Source organism: Corylus avellana, chromosome 4 (genome assembly GCF_965113065.1).
Source record: "Corylus avellana chromosome 4, dhCorAvel1.hap1.2, whole genome shotgun sequence".
Classification (NCBI taxonomy): Eukaryota; Viridiplantae; Streptophyta; class Magnoliopsida; order Fagales; family Betulaceae; genus Corylus; species Corylus avellana.
The window spans coordinates 269,541-290,405 of NC_142493.1; the positions used below are offsets into that span (position 1 = coordinate 269,541).

Genomic DNA, 20,865 nt, shown 5'->3' on the forward strand with positions numbered 1-20,865 from the left:
GGATCGATCAAATGTTCAATCGATCATTTGATCCTATCACGATCAATCGAACTAATTCATTAGGATCAATCAAATGTTTGATTGATCATTTGATCCTATCACGATCAATAGAATTAATTCAATATGATCGATCGGATGTTTGATAGATCGTTTGATCCTATCATGATAAATCGAATTAATTCAGTAAGATCCATCGGATATTCGATCGATCATTTGATCATATCATGATCAATCGAACTAATTCATTAGGGTCAATCGGATGCTCGACCGGATGTTTGATCTATCATGACCAATCGAACTAATTCATTAGGATTGATCGGATGTTTGATTCTATCACGTTCAATCGAACTAATTCAATAAGATCGATTGGATGTTTGATCGAACATTTGATCCTATCACGATCCGATCAATCGAATTAATTCAGTAGGATCTATCGGATGTTTGATCGATCATTTGATTATATCACGATCAATCGAACTAATTCACCAAGATCGATCAGAAGTTTGATCTATCATGATTAATCGAACTAATTCATTAGAATCGATCGGATGTTTGATCGAACATTTGATCCTATTACGATCAATCGAACTAATTCACTATGATCAATCGAATGTTTGATCGATCATTTGATCCTATCATGATCAATCGAACTAATTCATTAGGATCAATCAAATGTTTGATCGATCATTTGATCCTATCACGATCAATAGAATTAATTCAATAGGATCGATTGGATGTTTGATAGATCGTTTGATCCTATCATGATAAATCTAATTAATTCAGTAAGATCCATCGGATATTCGATCGATCATTTGATCATACCATGATCAATCGAACTAATTCATTAGGATCGATCGGATGTTCGACCGGATGTTTGATCTATCATGACCAATCGAACTAATTCATTAGGATTGATCGGATGTTTAATCCTATCACGTTCAATCGAACTAATTCAATAAGATCGATTGGATGTTTGATCGAACATTTGATCCTATCACGATCCGATCAATCGAATTAATTCAGTAGGATCTATCGGATGTTTGATCGATCATTTGATTATATCATGATCAATCGAACTAATTCACCAGGATCGATCGGAAGTTTGATCTATCATGATTAATCGAACTAATTTATTATGATCGATCGGATGTTTGATCGAACATTTGATCCTATCACGATCAATCGAACTAATTCACTATGATTGATCAGATGTTTGATCGAACATTTGATCCTATCATGATCAATCAAACATTTAAATAAGAATAAGAAATAGAAAACTTCAATAATAATATAAAAAAAATTAATTTTTCCAAGCGTTTTAATTTAATAGGAAAATTTGTTTTATTTGTTTTAGGGTTTTATTTAAAAGAAAAAAATAAATATTTATTTTTTATATAAAATAAGAATAGAAAAAATTGACCAATAATTAATATAAAAGAAATAATGACATATTATCATAGGTGAATTTTTGGGAAATAATTTTTTTCTATTATATATGTAGACTCAATAGCATCGCCCCAATATTTATTTATTTATTTTTTTCAGGGGTCAATAGCGGCGACCCTAAAGTCGCCGCTATTGACCACTTATCAGCGGCGATTCCCTTGAGTCGCCGCTGTTGACCCTCATTAGCGGCGACTCTATGGTCGCCGCTAATGAGTTTGTTAGTTTTTTAAAAAAATTATTTTTTCTCACTCAATAGCGGCGACAATAAGGTCGCCGCTATTGACCACTCATCAACGGCGACCCTCAATAGTCGCCGCTATTGACCACTTATCAGCGGCGACTCAAGAAAGTCGCCGCTGTTGACCCTCATTAGCGGCGACCCTATGGTCGCCGCTAATGAGTTTTTTAGTCTTTTTTTAAATTATTTTTTCTCACTCAATAGCGACGCCAATAAGGTTGCCGCTATTGACCACTCATCAGCGGCGACTCTCAAGAGTCGCCGCTATTGCCCACTCAATAGCGGCGACATTATGGTCGCCGCTAATGATGGTCAATAGCGGCGACCTTATGGTCGCCGCTAATGAGGTTTTAAAATTTTTTTAATTACTTTTTCTCACTCAATAGCGGCAACCGTAAAGTCGCCACTATTGACCATCATTAGCGGAGACTTTATGGTCGCCACTGATTGGATCGTATTAGCGGCGACCCCCCTTGGTCGCCGCTAATGATGGTCAATAGCGGCAACTATGAGTCGCCGCTATTGTTGTTGCCGCTAAATAATATATATTTTTCGTTTTTAGTGGCTACTATTAGCGGCGACTCGAATGTCGCCGCTAATGAGGGATCATTAGCGGCGACTTCGAAAAGTCGCCGCTAATGACCCCTCATTAGCGGCGACTTTGGGGTCGCCGCTATTTATTTGGTCACTAAAGACCATATTGCTTGTAATGCAAAATGACACCCTTTGAAGCTGTTTATGGTTTACCTCCTCCACGATTGCTCACTTATATTCCAGGGACAACAAGATTAGCAGCTGTTGATGAAGTTCTTCGTTCCAAGGAGCAGATTTTGTCTTGGTTAAAAGACAATTTGCAGTAAGCTCAGCAGAGGATGAAAAGGTATGCGAATTTAAGGAGATCTGAAAGAGTTTTTGAGGTGGGGCAGATGCAGCCTTATAGACAACAGTCAGTGGGTATTAGAAGGTCTTTGAAGTTATCTCCTCGGTTTTATAGACCCTTCACAATTACCTGCAAAGTGGGGAAGGTGGCTTATGAGTTGGATTTACCATTGACAGCTCACATACATCCAGTTTTTCATGTCTCTCAGTTGAAACTAAAGCTTGGCAGCAGGAATTCTATTCTTCCTCAATTACCTCATGTTGATATGCAGGCGTTATCTTATCTGATCCTTTGAAAATTCTGGCTCAAAGAAGTAAAAGGAAGGATAATAGAGCAGTCACTAAGGTTTTGGTTCAATGGGTGGGTCAAACTGAAGATGATGCTTCTTGGGAGGAATTGTTTCACATGCAACAGTCGTATCCGCACCTTGTTGGCAAGGTGCTTTAAAGGGAGAGACTATGTCACAGGAAGTTCCTAACAGAGACAGGCAGTGAAGTGGAGATTTGAAGATGAGCTGGAAAGGAAGAGCAGTTGAAGTTTGTTATGTAGTTAATGTAGTAATTTTGTTAGGAGATTGTGCACGTGTGGATATGATAGTTAGTTGGAACTAAAACTGTGAACAGAATTGCCTCAACTGATTAAGCCTTATAAAGGCTGGTGAAGTGCAAAGGAGGGGAGTCTTTTTTGCATTTTGGCAAAAACTGTAGGAGATTAGCCATCTCGAATTGGCCAATTCCATTCAATAAAGAGTTGATTCTTTTCTTTTCCATTTCCATTCTTTGTTCTAGAGAAGTATTCTGTTACACGATCGTACTTCTATTTAAGCTCAATAAGAAAGGTTTTGATTGCCCGGTTGATGGTAAGACTTTGTATTTTCAATTTTCTCGATGGAAAAAGCATCCACGAATTGATTTTTCTGCAATTCTGTGATTTTCTTGGATTAGCCGAAGAATTGTGCATTATTGTGCTTATAGATCAGCTTCCCACTACGCCATGCTGCCCTAACATCACATTAGGGTCTTTTTTCAGAAGAGTATACAACAGCTCACAGAAAGAAGTGCTGATAAACTTTTGCTTTGCAACTGGGATTAGACCAGTACTGGCTTTGTTTTAAAGACTACATTTTAATGAAAATTCATTAATCAAGTACTTCCAATTGTGGCTTTAACTAGTTGCCAGCAGATAAATCATCCAGTTGGTAATTGCTGGTAAGTTGACCGGTGATGAGTATAATTAGGACCAATATTATTGTTTATGACCGGTGATGACTACGACCAATATTATTGTTGAAAAGGTTATATGTCCTTGTACATTAAGGAACTGAATACTGGCCATCGGAAATCAAATTGCCACGTAGGATATCTCTCAAGTAAGTCAAGATGCTGGAAAAGGTGGTTGGGCTACATAGGCGGAGGGGAGCTCAGATGCTACTGTTGTCGTAGTTTCTTCAATCGCAACCATTGCTTGTTCCGAAATTTGAGTATTTTGTGGTGATTCTGTAGCCATTTTATTTATTTGTGTTTGACTTGCTTCAGCCGGGCGACTCTCTGCTCTCTCCTTTCTTTTACCCCCTGAACGTTTAGCCCATATTCTCACAGATGTTCCCGTAGTTTCTTCAAAGATGCCTTCTTTTAACCTGCTACCCACCTTCAGAGCAAATATTAATTTTGGGAAAAATCAGATTTCGGGTGAAGCTTATGATCAATTACTCTAGCAAGGAAGCACGTGCATGTATCTAACCTGGGTCACAAGAGCATACAAAGGCAAGGTGCTGTAACTGCATAGCACTTGAACAACCGCACTGCATAAGGAAGTTATTATGTGAGCAGGTGAATAATATGATGGGATGCACAAAAATTAAACAATGCCTAGCTAACATGTGTTCCGTATTCCACACTTAATTCCCTTCAGTATTACCCCATAATAAGTCTTGTGACGATGAAGCCCAATTTTTCAATGATGCATGATTTGAATCCGTATGTGCTCTGCAGAGGAGTAAATTTGATGAAAGTGAAAAATGCAGTTGCATGCATGGCTTTCGAATTGACTGGGAACTATTCAGGCTGATATATATGTACATTTCCTCACCAAGATCCAGAAGAAGAAGGCAATCTCAAATGAATTCTGAAACAAAATGAATTGAATTAAGTAAAGCACAATGGCAGGGCGACCAAACCAAAAGTGCTCATCCGATGGCTTCAAACGTGCTGCTTCATGGTCTCTCTTCCTCTCTGTGACCTGCTGTGCTTCATGGTCATGTACATTCTTCTCCAATACCTCCCGAGCCAAACGGGAGATTACATTCTCTAACTTAGCGCCCACAAAAAGTAGCAGCTGTCTCTCCAAACAACTCAAACATTAGTCCAATTATGTCATTCAATAAATAAACTCAGTATTAAATTAATCCCACTTACGATCAAAGGCAAAAAGGATAACCAAAAATATGAGTTCCATCCTGCATGTTCATTTTTAGACACGAGTAAGGTTCAAAATTGAAATTATGAAATGTGATGTATAGGTCCTGCCACATCAAGATCCAAGGAAATTACCTGCCACATTCAGCAGTAAGAATACCACAACAAACAGCCACAGGTACCAGCTACGGTAAACAATATTATTTATGTAAAAAATCAATTTTGAATACAGGAAAATAGTTGAATAATTAGATTTAAACTATGTCTCTAATCTTACCTTATGCTAACAACTTTTTTGAAATCAACTTCAAGTGTCCGCACCATGTACTTGTGAAAATTATATTCAGGTTTACTTGGGAAGTGTTCCTGCAGTGAGAAAACAAAAGGAAAATAGCATATGAAACAAACTGGATATATGCAAAATGTTATAAATAGAAATGATGCGGACTTGACCTTGATGAAAGCTTGTCGCAGTACAACGTAATCTGACTTGGTAATAGAGCCATAAAACTGTTTGAAGAACGATATCTACCAATAAACATACATCCAAATATAATTACATCCAGAGATAAGAAATAATGTTTCGACCTTTTCATATCCAAATATAATTACAATCATAGATAACTTCTATAAACTCAAACAATTAAGACAAATATACCACCGTGTGCAAAATGATTAAATGTTCCATCCAGAGATAGACAAAATTTGGTTTAGATATTCATCACCATGCATAACACAGTCCAAACAGTGCAAGGTGATTTAAATGTAAATGAACCAGCCTCCTTAATGTGAGAGCTAAGTGAAGTTAGTCTAAAGTACACAAAGGGCGTATCTATGCAATATTGTAAATTTCAGATGATATGATACTGCTAATTGCTCATATAGTGAGCTGCTACATATATGTTGCACGGAAAGATAATAACCTTTTCTTTTTTTTTTTCTTTTTTTTTTTTTTCTTTTTTCTTTTTTTTTTTTTTCCATCCATATGCAGCAAATTTAGTTTGTAATACTCTTTATAGCATTGCTTATTGCATATACATTAAATCGTTGCCTGTTGCCTTTGGTTGTACATTGGAAAGGCCCCGATTAGCTAGCTTGACTTGTTAGCTTGGAGCATCGAAGTCCCAATGAATCCATTTATTACAAATTAGAGTTTAGATATAGAAATTTAAAATGGTTTAGGACAAAAGAAAAAGAATTTCAAATCATTGTTGCAAAGACGGCATATACTTGAGAAAATTAGACAATTAAGACACAAAGGGATCCTTCTTTTCAAAAGATACACAATGCACTGGTGTTACTGTTTCTTTGTGCTTCTTTTGGAGTTATTTCTTTTTATTAAGTACAGAGACATGTAGGAAGATTGTTAGTTCTTGTGTTGGCTTAATTCAGTTCCAAAATGCAGATGCTACTGTTCACGGCTCAAACACTGATATAGAATGCTCAGAATCCAATCTCCACCGTTCATAATGTAGATTCATGTGTTATGAACGTCCCTGCAAAATTTCAGCTCAATCGGACCACAAACGCCCATTGATCGGAGTTGTTGATGAAGACTGGACAGTTCGGGTCCGGACCTCCAGAAGTCGGGTCCGGACCCCATTTCCAGAAGCAAAGCTTGATGAGGCAGGTCCGGACCTCCAGACGCTGGGTCCGGACCTGATATCCAGAACGTGAAGTTTGAAGGAGATGTCCGGACCTCCAGATGTTGGGTCCGGACCTCAGTTCCAGAGAACACTTGTTTGTTGAGATGTCCGGACATACGAATTGAAGGTCCGGACATCACTAGGTTACGAATAAGTAAACCTAGCCATGTCCGGACCTCAGATCAGCCATGTCCGGACACGGCAGTATTATGTTGTGTATTTTTCTATTTAAGCTACGGGAGTTTGCCATTGTAACCTACGTATTTTTGGAGAGCAAAATCAGAGAGCTTAGAGAGAGATATTGTTCTAGCTTATTTGAGAAGGGATTAAATACGTGAAGCCAATCGGAGTTCCGATGAAAGGAAATCTTATAGAAGAATTGTGCCAGATGTTCTGGAAAGGGCTACTGCGGTAGAAGTCAAGTGAGTCGCTTGTCGTGTACAAGGAAGAGTAGATTGCAAAGGTTTTGTAATTCTTCTTGTATTCCTTATTCTTCTTATAGTGGATTGATTTCCTGGGTTTGGCTGCCCCGGAGAGGTTTTACATTTAGAGAGTTCTCTAAATGGTTTCCTCTTCGTAACCAAATATCTGTGTTCTTGATTTTCATTACATATCTGTATTTGGTTGATTATTGATTGTTAGGTCAGATCTTATTCCGCTTAATATTTGTGAATCACCTAGACATTTAAATAGGTGTCGTTTGGAGTCGTATTTAGAATTTTCAATTGGTATCAGAGCGGGTTCACTCTGTGAAGGATTTATTTCCTGAGTGTGATCCGAGACTCCATATCAAATGTCTCATACTGTTGCTCCTAATTCTCTTCCTGTCTTTGACGGAACAAATTATACGCTTTGGAAAATTCGTATGAGAGCATATTTTAAATCCATTAATGTTTGGCATATTGTCGAATCTGGATGAACACGTCCAGAAAAAGCAATAGCTGAATGGACAACAGAGGAAAAGAATAATGCTACTGCGAATGACAAAGCTATAAATGCTATTTACATCTCTGTTTCAAATGAGGAATTTTCTAGAATTTCTAGATGTGAAATAGCTAAGGAAGCCTGGGAAACTTTAGAAATCACACATGAAGGAACTAAGGTTGTTAGAACTTCAAAAATTCAAATGTTGGTTTCTCAGTTTGAGGAGATTAGAATGCAGGAAGATGAAACTTTTGATGAATTCTATTCAAAGCTTAGTGCCATTAGAAACTCTACCATTAATTTGGGAAAGAAAATGGATGATGCTAAAGTGGTGAAAAAAATCTTAAGATCTTTGCCTGAGAGGTTTATTCCCCAAATTGCTGCTATACAACAGAGTAAGGACGTAGATACTATGAGAGTAGAAGAACTTGTAGGTTCCCTTCAAACCTTTGAGCTAATTCTTCCTAAACACAAGAACACCAAAAATATTGCTCTTAAGGCAAAAAATGTTAAGGTTGACTCTTGTGGTTCATCTGATGAGGATTCTGGAAATGAGGAAGAAATTGCTATGTTTGCTAAGAAGTTTAGGAAATTCTTTAGAGCCAAGAAAGGAAATCTTAGAAATAGCAATTCACAATTTTCTGAGAAATCTAGAAATGAGAATGTTGAGAAAGGAAAGTCACCTAAAGGTATCAAGTGTCACGAATGTGGAGGACATGGACACATTCGTGTTGACTGTGCTAACTTGAGAAAGTCAAATGGCAAGGCATTTAATGTGACTCAAAGTGATGAGTCAGACAAGGACGATGCTGAACAAGGAGTTAATTACTTAGCATTTGGAGTTAGTTATGAGAGTGAGCATGAGAATAGTGAGTGTAATTCTCAAGACAAACAAGGTGTGTCCGATAATGATTCGGAAGAAGAAGATGATTTGCAAAATGCTTATAATAATCTCTTTGTGGAATACACTAAACTGAAAAAGCTGAATAAGCAGCAATTGAAGAAACTCAATGAGGTTAATCTTGAAAATGATCAACTTTCTGTCACCTTAACTGATTCTCTTGCTACTCATAATACTTTGATGTCTGAAAATCAAATGCTAATTGCCAAAGTGAAATCCTTAGAGAATGAACTGAATGAATCAAAGAATCATTTAACAAAATTCTCTAGTGAAAAGCTAAATCAAATGCTACATAATCAGAAACATTCGTTTGATAGAACTGGATTGGGTTTTGATAAATCTGCTATTTTATCTACTAATGTTGCTTCTTCTTCAAAGATGATTTTTGTGAAACCAGTGAACAAAGAAGATAGCTTGGCTGAAAAGAAGGTAATTTCTCCTCAAATTTTCAAAGATGGAAAAGGTAAGGGAACTCTAACTGATTCCTATATGTCTAGTTCTAAGTCGAGAAGTATGCACATGTTAAGGAACCAACCTTCTCAAAGGTTTATTCCTACGTGTCATAACTGTGGTAAGATTGGACATATTCGTCCTAAGTGTTTTCAGCTTAACAATCATGAGCCTAAAAGAGAATATTTCCATTCTAGAAATAGTTATGAGAAATTATTCAACATGATGAGAGACGTAGTAACACGGTTAGATGTCTTGGATAAGAGTCACACAGTTGTCCCTGATGTGAAGAAAGTTTGGGTCAAGAAGATTAATACCATTCACCCATTGAGGGGGAGTGGTAATGGACTCACCTAGATTAGGTGGGCACATAGACCATGCCTAGAAATTGAGCATATTGATATTTGTCTATAGCTGTTCTAGGGCATTTTTTTTCTTAATTTTTGTTTGCTTTGTTTTTATTTTCTTTGATTATTTTTTATTCTTTTAGATTGTTTTAATTGTTAGATACTCAGTTTCTCATGTCTTGTGCTCAAATGAATATTTTACATATGAGTGGGGTCAATATTTCTGCAATTTACATCTATTGCTCCATATGTTTCTGATATACTTTGTTTTTCTGAAGACTGTTAAAGGAGTAAGAGTCAGTTTTTCTCATGTTCGAAATTGTGCACTTTTTGCCCCCATTAGGTTTAGATTTTTGTTATATGTTTGGAAATTTGGAGAAAACATTTTGTTTGGAAGATAGGCAGTGTAGAATCTTGCCACTTGACCAACTCGTTAGTTGAACCTAGCTCCAAGAAATTCCACCATTTTCCAAAAAAAAAAAAAAAAAAAAAAAAAGGGGCATAAAATAAGCTCAGATGATTTCATTTTGCTTCTGTCTGTCCCTAAAGAAAGAATCAGTGATCAAATCATTGCGGAAATAGATGATTACTAAAGGACATGGTAAAAGAAAATGATCAGTCTCAGGGGGAGTGTATCGGATGAGGGAATCTAGGTCCTAACATTATAAGGTTTTACTGTGGTTTGAATCAGACTGCTGGTCTTCCTTTACAAAATGTCTGCCTAGATTTACTTTTCATTGATGAAATCTTAGTTAATGGGAGTACTCACACACTACACCATCACATGAGATTTCTGATTATTGCCTACTTGACTGCATTCACAGACCAAGGTTGTGTCATGCATATGGTACATTTACGGTGTAAGTGTAGCTTGTTGATCACTCCGAATTGTTCAGATATTCATACAAGCATGCATGATCTATTGCTTATCTATACAAGTTTTCTTTGGTGTTTTGTTTTTTTTTTTAAAAAAAAAAAAAAGAAAAAAAAAAAGGAAAGCTTTTGGATATTCATTATGCAATACATGAGTCATTGATGTGTTATCATGTGTGTTCATTTAACTTTTAAAGGGGGAGAAACATGCTTTGCATTTCCAGTTTCCTGTTGTTAATTGAGTCATACATTGAGGGGGAGTTTTGCTGATGTTTCTTTATAATCACGCATCATTTTTTTTCATGAGTTTTATTTATGTCTTCTTGTTCCACATATGCCTTGATGTATTTTGTGAAGTGTTTCAGGAAACATGAAGACCTTTTGTCATTCTGTGACAAAAAGGGAGAGTAAATATGGGGAGATGATGGGATTGGCTCGACATTTTGGTTTTGTCACTGAATTGCCAAAGGAGGAGTTTGTTAGTTCTTGTATTGGCTTAATTCAGTTCCAAAATGCAGATGCTACTGTTCACGGCTCAAACACTGATATAGAATGCTCAGAATCCAATCTCCACCGTTCATAATGTAGATTCATGTGTTATGAACGTTCCTGCAAAATTTCAGCTCAATCGGACCACAAACGCCCATCGATCGGAGTTGTTGATGAAGACTGGACAGTCCGGGTCCGGACCTCCAGAAGTCGGGTCCGGACCCCATTTCCAGAAGCAAAGCTTGATGAGGCAGGTCCGGACCTCCAGACGCTGGGTCCGGACCTGATATCCAGAACGTGAAGTTTGAAGGAGATGTCCGGACCTCCAGATGTTGGGTCCGGACCTCAGTTCCAGAGAACACTTGTTTGTTGAGATGTCCGGACATACGAATTGAAGGTCCGGACATCACTAGGTTACGAATAAGTAAACCTAGCCATGTCCGGACCTCAGATCAGCCATGTCCGGACACGGCAGTATTATGTTGTGTATTTTTCTATTTAAGCTACGGGAGTTTGCCATTGTAACCTACGTATTTTTGGAGAGCAAAATCAGAGAGCTTAGAGAGAGATATTGTTCTAGCTTATTTGAGAAGGGATTAAATACGTGAAGCCAATCGGAGTTCCGATGAAAGGAAATCTTATAGAAGAATTGTGCCAGATGTTCTGGAAAGGGCTACTGCGGTAGAAGTCAAGTGGGTCGCTTGTCGTGTACAAGGAAGAGTAGATTGCAAAGGTTTTGTAATTCTTCTTGTATTCCTTATTCTTCTTATAGTAGATTGATTTCCTGGGTTTGGCTGCCCCGGAGAGGTTTTACATTTAGAGAGTTCTCTAAATGGTTTCCTCTTCGTAACCAAATATCTGTGTTCTTGATTTTCATTACATATCTGTATTTGGTTGATTATTGATTGTTAGGTCAGATCTTATTCCGCTTAATATTTGTGAATCACCTAGACATTTAAATAGGTGTCGTTTGGAGTCGTATTTAGAATTTTCAAAGATATTGTTTAATAATGTAAAGAAAAAAACTATGATTTAGATATTAGTCATGCTAAGAAAATACACAAAATATGTTTAATCATGTATTTCGTTGCAATTCATGAAGAAATAACTGCAAATTTTTGCATCAATCGAGATTTTTGTAACTAATTTAGGGATAAATTCAGGTACCTCAAGATTGATATTTTAAGAATTTCAATACAATTTTCATAGATAGGTTCAAAAACTCACCATCCAACTAACAATAGCTGCCTGTCTCCAGTATCCAGATGCACGTAGTTTGAAGATCTCGTGGTAGTCAGGAGCAGGAGTGCTGTTGCTCCTTGTTGGATCTGCACAAAAGAATAAATTCATGCATACATCCCGATTAGACCAAAATACTTTAATTAGCTAAATAGTATCATGCAAGGCATTTTACAAATTCAGGTTCACATTACCCTTCACTGATTTTAAAATTGATTCCTCCCAGAGCTTCCACTGGCGTATCTACATATGTAACAGAAAAACTATAAATTATGACACACATCGCCTAATAACTTGTAAATGATGCCACAAAGGGAGAAGATATATATATATATATATAACTGAAGAAAATGTAACCAAAAAACAAAACTATTTATAAAGGACTCTGAAGTTAAGAGGCATCAATACATTACCCTGGCTCCGCCAAGAAACATGGTAGTGACACAGAAGATCACATGAACTACTGCCAGTACAAAGATGAAAATGTGCAGCTGGTGTAATGCTTCCAATGATAACAATGGAACCTTTCCCTGAGTAGGGAGGAAAAGAAAAACAGAGATATAACTTTAAAGCAATTGAATATCAGCATCTATATATTCTTCATTTTCTTTTCCACACATGTACTTATATATATGTATAACATCGTCATTGACTAAATAATAATTTCAAGCATCTTCAGAATATGAAAACATTAGAATATACCTCGCGTAGGCATTGCCCTGAATTAGCCTCTTCAGACAAAAGCCTTCGTCGATTGTTTGTATTTAGATGAGAGTAATGCTCGGAACCAGTGTCCCTCTTGCATGGAAGCATGGAAGATGTAAGATGACTTGGTACGCATATGCGACTTATTAAACCTTGAAACACCGTTAATAGAAGGGAAATGAACCCTAGAAGCATCAGCTCTGTAAACAAACATCAGGAGCAGGCTTAGAAAATAAAATAAAAATTCAATTATAAAAGATGAAAACAGTCTGTCTAGGGACGTTGCAAACCTTCCTTTAATTTTTGTAAGGCTTGATATAGTTGATATTGATCCTTATGCTCCAATAACTGAATTGGGAAACCAAAAAAACAAACAGCAAACTACTTAAAGATTCTCCCATTATGCATAAACTTTCATGGTTTCTTAGTCACACATAAAATCTCACTTAACCTATGCGACCTGAAGCATTCATAACCTTTGAGCAATTCAAAATTTGACATGCTCCTTGACAATCCTAAAAATGTTTCCTATACCTCTATCATCATATGATTTGCCTCTGCTTTTGCTTTCAAATTGTTCCTCCCTAGTATCATTCATTTAGCATTCAAATTGTTCCTCCTCCCTGGTCTTGACAAAAAGCTACCAGTTTTATATTATAATATTTTTAAAAGATATCACAAGAGAGGTGTTTATGTTAGCCAATCGAGTATTTTTTCAATGCACTCACATTACCACTGACTATCACCAACAACTTACAAAACTTATTTACGACAAAACAGAACAAGCTCTAGCTTCTGTACAAAAACAACTCATGTTTAATTCATTCAGAACTAACAACGAGATTCAGTGAGACCCATCACTAGAGTAAAAACTTGATCCACCATATTGGATGATCACTGAAGCAAGTTAAATTTTATATTAACTTCTTTTCTCAGATTACAGTGATTCCCAAGCTTCCCCTGAAAGCAGGTAGCAAGAAAAGAACTTTTTGGGGTTAGAATGCGACCACATATTTGGTCAAATTCGAGGAAGTTCAAGTTGGGCTGTCATTGTCAAATTTGACCATGAATAAAGGAAGCTGGATTACAGCAGCCTAGAAATGAGACAAAATTGACTAATTATTCCCAGCCAAGGCCAGAAAAAAGATGAAAAAATGAAGATGGAGAAGCCCAGCAAAGTAATAATGAGACACAACAGTTGGCATACCTTCCCAAGTCGATGAAGACCGCGCTCAGCGGAAAAAGATAAGAAAACAATAATGAAGCAGACAATGGCAACTATCCATGTTGGTGTAAACTCTAAGGAGCTGCTGCGTTCTGCTTCCATATCTTGGTAATGCAGTTGACAACAAGATCCTGGTTAACTTTGTATAAATAGAATAGATGGTTGAGGTGGGGGGGCAAAGAATATGTAAAAGCTAATGGGAGAAGAATACATGAGGGACGCAAACTTGATAATAAAGTCAAGTCAGATTCATTCATGGTGACCATTTTAAGTAACGCACAGAATCTGCACAATTGAAAGGGGAAAAGTACCAACCAAGCTCCTAATTTAATTCTTGTCATCTAACCCACCCACCAACATTGACAAGTGTGATTAACAACGCAGAACAACTTTCTCGAAAGGAATTACTTGACCCTAGCAACCAACGGCATTAAGGAATTTATCCCTATTATTCTTAGCCGTGTGGCAAGAACCTTTCTGAAAATTAAGCCTGGGTATCGATCAAAACGGTCCGGTTTTGGCTCTTATCGGTTATTAACCGATAATTTTTTGTTAAACGGTTTACTAACCGATACTGAACCAATAAGAATTTTAACCGAAATTATCGGTTATAATGGTACAAAGTCAAACCGGTTAACCGGTTTAGTCGTGCACTTTATATTGATTTATTTTATTGGGCCAAAAATGAGTTTTTTTGACTTTTGAGAGCCCAAATACTTTATGTTGGACTAAAATAACTTATTAAAAATGAGTTGTTTTAGAGTCCAAATACTTTTTGTTGCGACCCAAATATTTGATTTTTTGGCTAAAAATTAAAGTTTTTTTATATTGATCCACCACAACTTTTTTTTATATTATAAAATACATTTTTCCAAAGCAAATTGACTAATTAACATAATGAATGCTAATTAGACTAACAAAACTAGTTAATGAAAAATACTTTCACCAAAGGCAAAGAAATCTCATCCAATACCATCACTAAAAAATCAATCAAACCTACTCAAACCCAAATTAAGATAAGGTTACATAGGTATATATATAATCTCAAAACTACGTCGTTTTGGCATCCCTACTTAAAGGTTTATATCGGTTAAACGGTTAACCGATATGAAATTTAACCGAACCGATAAGCATACCGGTATAAAAAGTTTAACCGATAAGAATATCAGTATATTGGTTACGGTTAATATCGGTTCGGTCGAAACCAGTACACGGCCGGTAATCGGTAACCGATTAATCTGCCCACTCCTACTGAAAATGGGCTTCTCTGTGGACCCAAGTTACTAAAACTATTCCATCTCAGTGTGGTAAATACATTTATGGTGAACAATTCTACAGCCAGCGGAAACGCAAAAGACAATCTGGAGGGTGAAATGTGACATTTTCTCCGCAACACATTCACCCAGAAGACTTTAACGACTAGTAAAATATAAAACAACAGAGACCAGTTGATGCTACTATATATGAGTGGTCCACCAAAACATCTTTTCTAAGAACCGAAGAGCTCTCTAATAATAGGGTCAATCAATCTTTCACCAAAAGACAATTGCTAACATAGCATGCTGGGCAATACGAGGATGGTTGTTGTCTCCTTTTTAATTTCTCTCCTATTTAATCTAATCAGAGCGTTGTCGAGAGTTTTGTTTCCAACAAAGTATAATATATAAATTATAGGAAAATTTTCAAATATATAAAAAATTGAATAAAAAAAATACCTATGCAATCAGGTAATTGTAGGACTTAAAATGGAAATTATTAGTCAACCAATCTCAAACTGTTAAATTTTCTGTTTAAAGAATACGTGATGGTTTCATACATACATACTACATATATCACAACATCCCACACAAAGAGGCAGTCCCAAATACCAGTGAGCAATTCTTAATGCTAGTCTTGAATCCTTAACATGGCCCCAGCCCTTTATCTTTAGGAAGTTTGTCCGTTGCTTTCTTCCTTAAGGGTATCTACTTCCTCATCTTTGCATTTACCTTTACCTTGGAGATTCAAATTCCAACACTATTACTTCACCAAACTCATCTATCCATAGTCATACAGCATACTTGACAGACAAAGATGAGCACCAACACAGCATCTCATGGTTTCCAAGGTGCCGGAGGTGGGGGTGGAGTTGGAAACATGGGGGGAACCGCAGAGAAAATAGTGTTCTTGTCAATCCCAGTAGTCCTGTCACCCGACAAAGCCACAAGTGCCGCAACTAAACCGGCATTGCCTGCAAGAGTTGGCTCCGTGTAATTGTAGTTTGTACGAACATCATGGAAACCATCATGCTTGTCAGGGCCAGCAACCATAGCTCCAACAAGTGTATTTGGGTTTGGCTTTGAACTGTCCCTCCATTTCCATCCTCCTTTACAGTTATACTTGATCTTATTCTTAGGGATAGATGCGCCTCTATGGTGGGTGTGTCTTGGGTAATGATTACCAAAACCAACGATGTAGCTCATCTTCCGAGGATTCTTGCCGAGGATGTAATCAATCTGCGGAACACCACAGTAAAAGATGAAGTAAATCAACATCATGTATCAGCAGTAACTTATTATCATGTGAGCAGATTCAAGTCCCCTAGGCTACCTTGCTGAGGGGATTCATCACGCACCTGTGTTTTGGCAAATTCACGCAAGACATCAGTTGAATAGAAATTGGGTCCACAATACCACCCAGGTGTATCTGCAGCATCGAGATAGTCACTGTACAGAGTAGCTAAAAAGGCTGCATTGACTACATATTGAAGAGGTTGAGGCCTTCCATGGTTTAGCTGAATCAAGCCCCCTGCAAAAGGTATCCAAAAAATCAGAGTGACATACATAAAACTAGATATGGAACAATATAACATCAATGGAGTTCACTACACAGATATAAGATCAATGAAGTAGGAGGTAATGTACCTTTGGTTCTATTAAAGGTAGTGAAAATGGGTAGATAAGAGCACATAATGATGTTAGTCTGATTGTGGAATGTACTTAAAATATCCTCATATGGATATCCGGGGCTCAAGAACAACCGCAATCGGCTTAGAAGCACCTAAATACAAGATAACAAGGTCATGTCAGAAATGAACATGTGGCCAGAGATCTCTAAAGTAATTAAGATTGTAAAGTTCTTAACTCAATGAGCTTATACATCAAAGAAAAAAATCAAAGGCACCCAGAAACTAGTAAACTTGGTCCTCTAAACATACGAATTATATTACCATAATCAGAAACATTATAACTATACCAAGGTAACATCAAACAATACAAAGTTACCTGAGCACCAGCAAGCTTGTTGTCCCAGCTCAGCACACCATAATCAGGGCCTCCCCAAAAAGCACCTGCATGTTTTGCAAGACCACGTGTAGTCGCAAGCTGAAGATAGGAGGAATTTCCAGTTGCATAATACAACCAAGCTCCACCCCATACGAACTCATCCCAGTAACTAGTGGAATTATAGAAAGTTGCAGCTTCGGAACCACCAACACTGTATCTGCCCCTCTGATCCCTTGCAAACTTGAAGAGTGTCCTGGCTCCATGGACAAGTTTTTGTGAATACACCTTGTTGTCTTTAAAAACAATGGATGCAGCAGCTAGAGCAGCAGCCATTTCTGCACCGAGATCTGAGCAGCTGTGACATTCACTCACAGGTCGTTTGTAATCAATGTCCTCAGGACGCATCCAGCAATAATGATCATTAGGAGTTGTACTCCCCCCAGAAGTATCCCCTGACCCAACCTGTCAACAATGAGGTGCAAACCATAAATTAACCACATACTCTACACGAGATCCAAAGACAAACTTCAATTACATTTTGACGAATGATCACTTGAAACTCTACACAGCAATAGCCAAGACACTGGCTAGATACAAGCTCTTAATATTTTGAATCGGAAAATAGAAAGTGAAAAGAAAGTCCATCTTTCACATTATAGAATCAAAATATTAACCACATTAAAGTCAAACTAAGCTGTAAACATCAATCCTGCAAGGCCTTTTCTTTTTCCTGAAGCCAATTTTTAAGGAAACCAGCTTATTCTCCTAAATATCCAGAAATGTAGAAAGACCAACCATAAGCAGTTAACGCTAACAAATGAAATGACCAAGTATATAGCTCTACCTGTGCAACAATCCTATCTATGGTATCAGCAGAATTATTGAATGTCTTGAGAAAGTAATCAGTCCCCCATTTAATTATCTCTTTGATGTGGTTGAGCTCCCCAGAAGCCTCATATTTCGCACTGTATTCAATTACACTCCAGCTCAACATGGTCATGGCAAACGATGAAGGGAAATTGAACTTGATAGCATCTCCAGCATCATAATAGCCACCCACCAGATCTTTGTAAATAGGGGAATTTTCGGCCTTGCCATCATCCAGACAGGAGCTACCTCTCCAAGAGACATTATTATGCTTAGGTAGTTTCCCAGCTGCAATTATCAAGTAAAAAAAAACGCAGAAAACAAATGTAAGAGAGTCTTGATGGTGAGGACAAAGATTAAGAGAATGATGCTGTTTTCTTGATTGATAAACCGTTATTCCGGGGCTGTGTTTGGTTTACCGAGAAAACTTAGGAAGTGGGAAATAAATAAACGATCTGAAGTTCTTAATCTTTCATTTGGATCACCAAAAACGGAAAGTAATATAAACTATTAAAACTGCACTGAGCTTTCTCGATGTTTCCCTCGTCGCTTCCTAAATGTTAAAAAATTCAGTTCCAGTCGCTACGTGAACTGTTGGTGTATAGGTTTGATTGAACACTATATATAAAAAACATAAACATCAGAAAAACGAAGAGGGAAAGACTTGATCAAAGTCGCTCCTTTTCTTTTGTTCTGTCTGTAATTTTTATATCATTCATCCAAAAAATAATAATAATTAAATGTATACACGTGAACTTAATCGTGGAAACAGGTCAGATTCAGAGAAACCGAAGAGAAACAGATGAAAAGAGATGACTTTGACTGATTCAGTAGGTTTAGTGATGGGTACTTTCAAATGATAAAATGGAAATAGATGGATAAATGGAAAAGAAATGGAAATAACTCAAGACAAGGAAACCCACAGGAAGCAATCTAACAAAATTACGAACGTGGGTTAGAATGACACGAGAGAATAAAAGCAGATCTAAAATGAAAGAGCAAAAGGAAAGTAAGGAAAGTTACATCGTTGGGCGTTGAAGAACATGAGAGCCTTGTGGAGGGCGAGGGTGTAGTTGTCAGGGGGGGGATGGGAATGGTGGTGGCGTGGCACCATCTTAACGATGAGGGTGATGAAGCCGGCCAAGAAGGCAGAGACGAGTAGCGTGCCCACCGTCCATACGAAGATCTTGCGGCTGACGATGATGCAGCCCAGATCCACGTACTTCTTCTTCTTCTGCTCGCCGGGGCCCAGCAGCCAGCTCTGCTGGGTCTCGTCCAGAGGCCGAGACAGAGCCGCCCTGTCCAAGTCCTGCAGATTGCGGCTGCGGTCGTCGTCTGTGGCGGAGTCCGCGGCGTTTATCTCCAGGGGCCCACCCCAGGGATCCCTTCCGTACATGCTTATATATGTCAAATCTCTCTTAGTTTCGGATTGATGAGTGGTGAGCTTAGCTTCCCCAATTACTCCACCGACATCAGAATTTGAGCTCCACGCCACAAACGCAGGAGACCAACCGAGTTAAGCAGCCCAGATCTGAGACAAAGAAGTAAGGAAGAAGAAATATATATGTGGATTACAGTTGATGTTTGCAAATGTGGCAAAAGAGCAAGGAGGAGCAGGAACAAGACACAGTAGTGTCACTCCAGAATCCAGATGCTTTATTGTAGGAAATTAGGAAGAGGAGGGGGGTGGGGACTCGGGGTCATGGTGGGTATTATTGAATAATATTATTTAATATTATTTTGGATGGCTGGTGGGTGACTGGGTGAGGGTGGGAGTCAACAATTATGCGGGTAATTCCATGATTAATATGACTCGAATATCATGTGGGTTTGGGTTTGGGGGTATTCTTTTTTATTAAATTTTTGGTTGATGACACTGACCACTCCACTAATCGACAAAGACACTCTGTCTAACCTTTCATCACTTTCTAATTATCATCTGATTTTTATGTGTCGGTTGCTGATTGCTATTTCAGAGAAGAAGGAAAAAAATAAAAAATAAATAAAAAGTTTCAAATTTAAGCAAGCCAGAATCGACGCTGGAAAGCAACCCGGTTCCTAGGCTGAAATTTACTACTACCCTCACCTTACCAAAAGATTAAGACACCCCAACCTCTCTCTCTCTCTCTCTCTCAAGACATTAGACAGATTTCCTTTGTTACCCTTCCAACCAAACTTGAAACTACGAAGGTTTGCCTTGCCGACACTCAAAGATACCCCCATCCCCATGATATATTGCCATCCACTTTTCATTTGATTTTTTAATCCCAACTCTGGACTCGGATCATATGTATCATGTGTCGTGTATGAGCTGTGCTCCAACTCCAAGTTGGACGAACGTCGGAGCCAGGATCACCTGCTGAGCTCTCCATCTCGCACTTGAAAACACAAGTCTCCCTTTCACATTCACAATGGATCAACAATAAACAAATCAAATACTACTACAATTCTCTTAACTCTTCTTTCCATACAAATCAACCACCTTATAATTACACGTATTACACCGCAACAACCCTTTTTTTTTTTTAATTATTCCCTATCATTTCTATATTCATTCTACCAACTGCTTTCCACATTTTTCCTTTAATATTATTCATTAAAGAAGTCATAATATCTGTTCCTCTGCAAATCAATTACTTTTTATTTTTATTTTTTTTCCCCTTTAAGATTTGCTCATTGGCCAAAATACAATTATCAAGAAATTAGTATGCAATTACGTGATCCCATGTATGATGATGCTCATACAATCATGCTGATACATGTACACTGATAAATAATGCCTATATATACTATAAAATAAAGATTGAATAATTCAGACCATGAATATGCCTTGACAAAATTTGCTTTGATTCTTTTGGGCAGTTGCTTCTTTCAAATGTTACATCTGATTTATTTATTTATTAAAAATACTAGATAACAATTGTAAGTTTTTGTAGTTGACAGTTTATCTTAGGCTAG

The 20,865-nt window shown here is 37.6% G+C and overlaps 2 protein-coding genes across 2 annotated transcripts; both read right to left on the reverse strand.

Moving 5' to 3' along the window:
- Positions 1-3,777: 3,777 nt before the first annotated feature.
- Positions 3,778-13,879, reverse strand: MLO13 (Seven transmembrane MLO family protein). Its single transcript, XM_059591688.2, has 14 exons — positions 13,760-13,879; positions 12,843-12,900; positions 12,550-12,752; positions 12,261-12,377; positions 12,042-12,090; positions 11,836-11,936; positions 5,432-5,506; positions 5,256-5,344; positions 5,114-5,163; positions 4,979-5,019; positions 4,653-4,898; positions 4,482-4,549; positions 4,305-4,365; positions 3,778-4,211 (listed from the first exon to the last, which is right to left on the reverse strand). Exons 1-14 carry the CDS (start codon positions 13,877-13,879, stop codon positions 3,939-3,941), a joined length of 1,551 nt encoding a protein of 516 aa, XP_059447671.2. The 3' UTR covers positions 3,778-3,938.
- Positions 13,880-15,508: 1,629 nt separating this feature from the next.
- GH9A1 (glycosyl hydrolase 9A1) lies at positions 15,509-19,595 on the reverse strand. The gene is made up of 6 exons (XM_059589876.2): positions 18,931-19,595; positions 17,885-18,195; positions 17,041-17,502; positions 16,681-16,816; positions 16,392-16,564; positions 15,509-16,272 (listed from the first exon to the last, which is right to left on the reverse strand). The coding sequence occupies exons 1-6, from the start codon at positions 19,301-19,303 to the stop codon at positions 15,871-15,873; spliced, it is 1,857 nt and encodes a 618-aa protein (XP_059445859.2). The 5' UTR covers positions 19,304-19,595; the 3' UTR covers positions 15,509-15,870.
- Between the last annotated feature and the right edge of the window lie 1,270 nt (positions 19,596-20,865).

What these genes read in the sequence shown, in the direction of transcription:
- MLO13 (XM_059591688.2), bottom strand. Translation starts at nt 13,879, where the DNA reads ATGGAAGCAGAACGCAGCAGCTCCTTAGAGTTTACACCAACATGGATA. An exon ending in CAGCTATTGTTAGTTGGATG is followed by an intron (nt 5,507 to 11,835) that starts GTGAGTTTTTGA and finishes GTTTATTGGTAG; the next exon opens with ATATCGTTCTTCAAACAGTT. An exon ending in TGTATGCTCTTGTGACCCAG is followed by an intron (nt 4,212 to 4,304) that starts GTTAGATACATG and finishes TTTGCTCTGAAG; the next exon opens with GTGGGTAGCAGGTTAAAAGA.
- GH9A1 (XM_059589876.2), bottom strand. Translation starts at nt 19,303, where the DNA reads ATGTACGGAAGGGATCCCTGGGGTGGGCCCCTGGAGATAAACGCCGCG. An exon ending in GTTCTTCAACGCCCAACGAT is followed by an intron (nt 18,196 to 18,930) that starts GTAACTTTCCTT and finishes TGATAATTGCAG; the next exon opens with CTGGGAAACTACCTAAGCAT. An exon ending in GTGAATTTGCCAAAACACAG is followed by an intron (nt 16,273 to 16,391) that starts GTGCGTGATGAA and finishes GGTGTTCCGCAG; the next exon opens with ATTGATTACATCCTCGGCAA.